Source organism: Orycteropus afer, unplaced genomic scaffold (genome assembly GCF_000298275.1).
Source record: "Orycteropus afer afer isolate SDZICR_OR568_19922 unplaced genomic scaffold, OryAfe1.0 scaffold01153, whole genome shotgun sequence".
Classification (NCBI taxonomy): domain Eukaryota; kingdom Metazoa; phylum Chordata; class Mammalia; order Tubulidentata; family Orycteropodidae; genus Orycteropus; species Orycteropus afer.
The window spans coordinates 193,099-195,593 of record NW_006922740.1 but is presented as its reverse complement, the minus strand read 5'-3'; the positions used below and the strand labels follow the sequence as shown (position 1 = coordinate 195,593).

The window sequence follows — 2,495 nt, the reverse complement described above, 5'->3', positions numbered from 1 at the left end:
AATGAATTGGACTTGGTGAAAGATACAGTGAATTAGCACATCACTGAACTGGGAAATATGAGTTAAAGGTCTGCCTCCAGGTAGGTGTTTGAAGTTGCATAAGTCATTTCATCTCCCTGGGATTCAGTTTTTCAGCTTTGTAGTTAGGAACTTGCCTAGATAATTGTCAAAATCATTTGTAAGAGTTTCTGCATCTATTTGTATGTATATAAATGTGTCAGAAGGAGATATAAGCATTTCTAAATTTCTATAATGATTTCTTCCTTGGCAGATGGGTTATGTAGAGGTTTTATTACTTTGCAAAGTATAGAGAGACTTTATAATTTTGCCATCAATCTTCAAATTAAGTGCAATAGTTATAACAAAAAGCCTCTTAATGAAAAAATCATTTTGTGAAAAATATTTGTAAGTTGCCTTATATCTATCTACTCATATGTGATTACAGACATGCTGCTGGGAAAAAAATAACTAAAGCCCTTAGGATCTTTTTACACAAGGTAGAATATTTCACCAAGGTTTCAACAATTAAAACATACTTTCATATCTCTCCTTAGATAATAAAGCCAAAGCCTCACTTATGAGACAAAGACATGTTCAGAAGAAACTACACTGAAGTGACAGAATTTATTCTTTTGGGTCTCACAAGCCGCCCAGAGCTGCGAGTCACCTTCTTTGTGCTGTTCCTTGTGGTCTATGCAGTCACTGTGATAGGAAACTTGGGCATGATTGTTTTAATCAAAATTGATTTTCGACTTCACACTCCCATGTACTTTTTTCTCTCAAGTTTGTCTGTGTTAGACCTGTGTTTTTCTACAAATGTCACTCCTAAAATGCTAGAGAATTTCTTATCAGAGAAAAAGACCATCTCTTATGCTGGGTGTTTGATTCAGTGCTACATCGTCATTGCAGTGGTCCTTACAGAGCACTGCATGTTGGCCGTCATGGCATATGACCGCTATATGGCCATCTGTAATCCACTGCTCTACAGTAGCAAGATGTCCAAGAGTGTCTGTGTCCGCCTGGTCACTGTTCCTTATGTCTATGGTTTCCTCCTGAGCGTGATGGAGACCTTGAGGACCTACAACCTCTCCTTCTGTGGGGCTAATGAAATCAATCACTTCTACTGTGCGGACCCCCCTCTTATCAAGCTGGCATGCTCTGACACCTACAGCAAAGAGTTGTCAATGTATGTAGTAGCTGGCTACAGCAATGTCCAATCCCTGCTGATCATCCTCACGTCCTACGTGTTCATTCTCGGTACCATCCTCAGAAGCCGTTCTGTAGAGGGGAGAAAAAAAGCTTTTTCTACATGTGGCTCCCACCTTACTGTGGTCACCATCTTCTATGGTACCCTCTTCTGTATGCACTTGAGACGCCCCACAGAGGAATCTGTGGAGCAGGGTAAGATGGTGGCTGTATTTTATACCACAGTGATCCCCATGCTCAACCCCATGATCTATGGCCTCAGAAACAAGGATGTGAAAGAGGCCTTAAGAAAAGCAATAGGCAAACAAAAACTGGGGAAATAAAAGTGCTAAGTGACTTTTTACAAATCTTTCAAGTGCTATAATATGATATTGCTGGGTTTGATCTTACATTTTAGGCTAGTTTTGCACACTAAGATTTTGGCTTTTTTTTTAGACAGCTGGCTCAGTTGAAATTCTTATGGGTAATGATAGAAATGGGAAGACTAGGACATTCCAATTAAACAGTTCATTCTCATTCCTACTAGTATCAGTTACTTCATATCTTGCAAACAACAATGAAAATAAGCAAAACATTGGCTTAAACAAAATACAATTTGTTTTCTTTTGTTTTACTTTCAGATAAAAAAAAAAAAATCTGGAAATACCCAATCTCTGATTGTATGCCAGAGTTACTCAATTAGGACTTTTGACACCATACAGTTGTATTATTTGGAGCATTGCTTTCACTAGTAAAGTCACTTCACAGTGCAAAATGGCTGTTAGGAACGCAGCCCACATGTGCTCATGTTCTTCAAATGTCCTATGGGAAAAACAGGGAGATAACTTAATCAAGTTAAGCTGCTTGCTCCCTGAAAAATGGATCTTCAACATATTAATTAAGCTAGCTCTGGTGGCATAGTGCTTTAGGCATTTGACTACTAACCAGAAGGCTGGTGGTTCAAACCCACCAGCCACTCTTTGGAAGGAAGACTGGGCAATCTACTTCCATAGAGATACCACCTCAGAAACCTGAAGAGGGGTTGTTATGAGTTGGAAATGACTTGACAGCAGTGAGTTTGTTGCTTTGTTTATTTGTTTTTGAGCAACACAGTCTCACGTCTTGCATTATGGAGATTGTGAAATGAAAACTCTATTCACCATATTTACAATGATTTTCTTCATCAATAAAATTTTATATTGTATTTCTCAAGCATTGTAATAGGTTTTCTCTCTGAAATAGGTGGAAACTATCACTAGACATTATTTTCTAACAATAAAAATTATTTAATAAGAATTTTTTTGGGATAA

At 38.0% G+C, this 2,495-nt stretch overlaps 1 protein-coding gene across 1 annotated transcript; it reads left to right on the top strand.

The window, feature by feature from the left end:
* The first annotated feature begins 590 nt into the window (after positions 1 to 590).
* On the top strand, positions 591 to 1,529 carry LOC103212912 (olfactory receptor 1030-like). The gene has a single exon (XM_007958834.1). The coding sequence runs from the start codon at positions 591 to 593 to the stop codon at positions 1,527 to 1,529; it is 939 nt and encodes a 312-aa protein (XP_007957025.1).
* The last annotated feature ends 966 nt before the right edge of the window (positions 1,530 to 2,495 follow it).

What these genes read in the sequence shown, in the direction of transcription:
- LOC103212912 (XM_007958834.1), top strand. Translation starts at nt 591, where the DNA reads ATGTTCAGAAGAAACTACACTGAAGTGACAGAATTTATTCTTTTGGGT.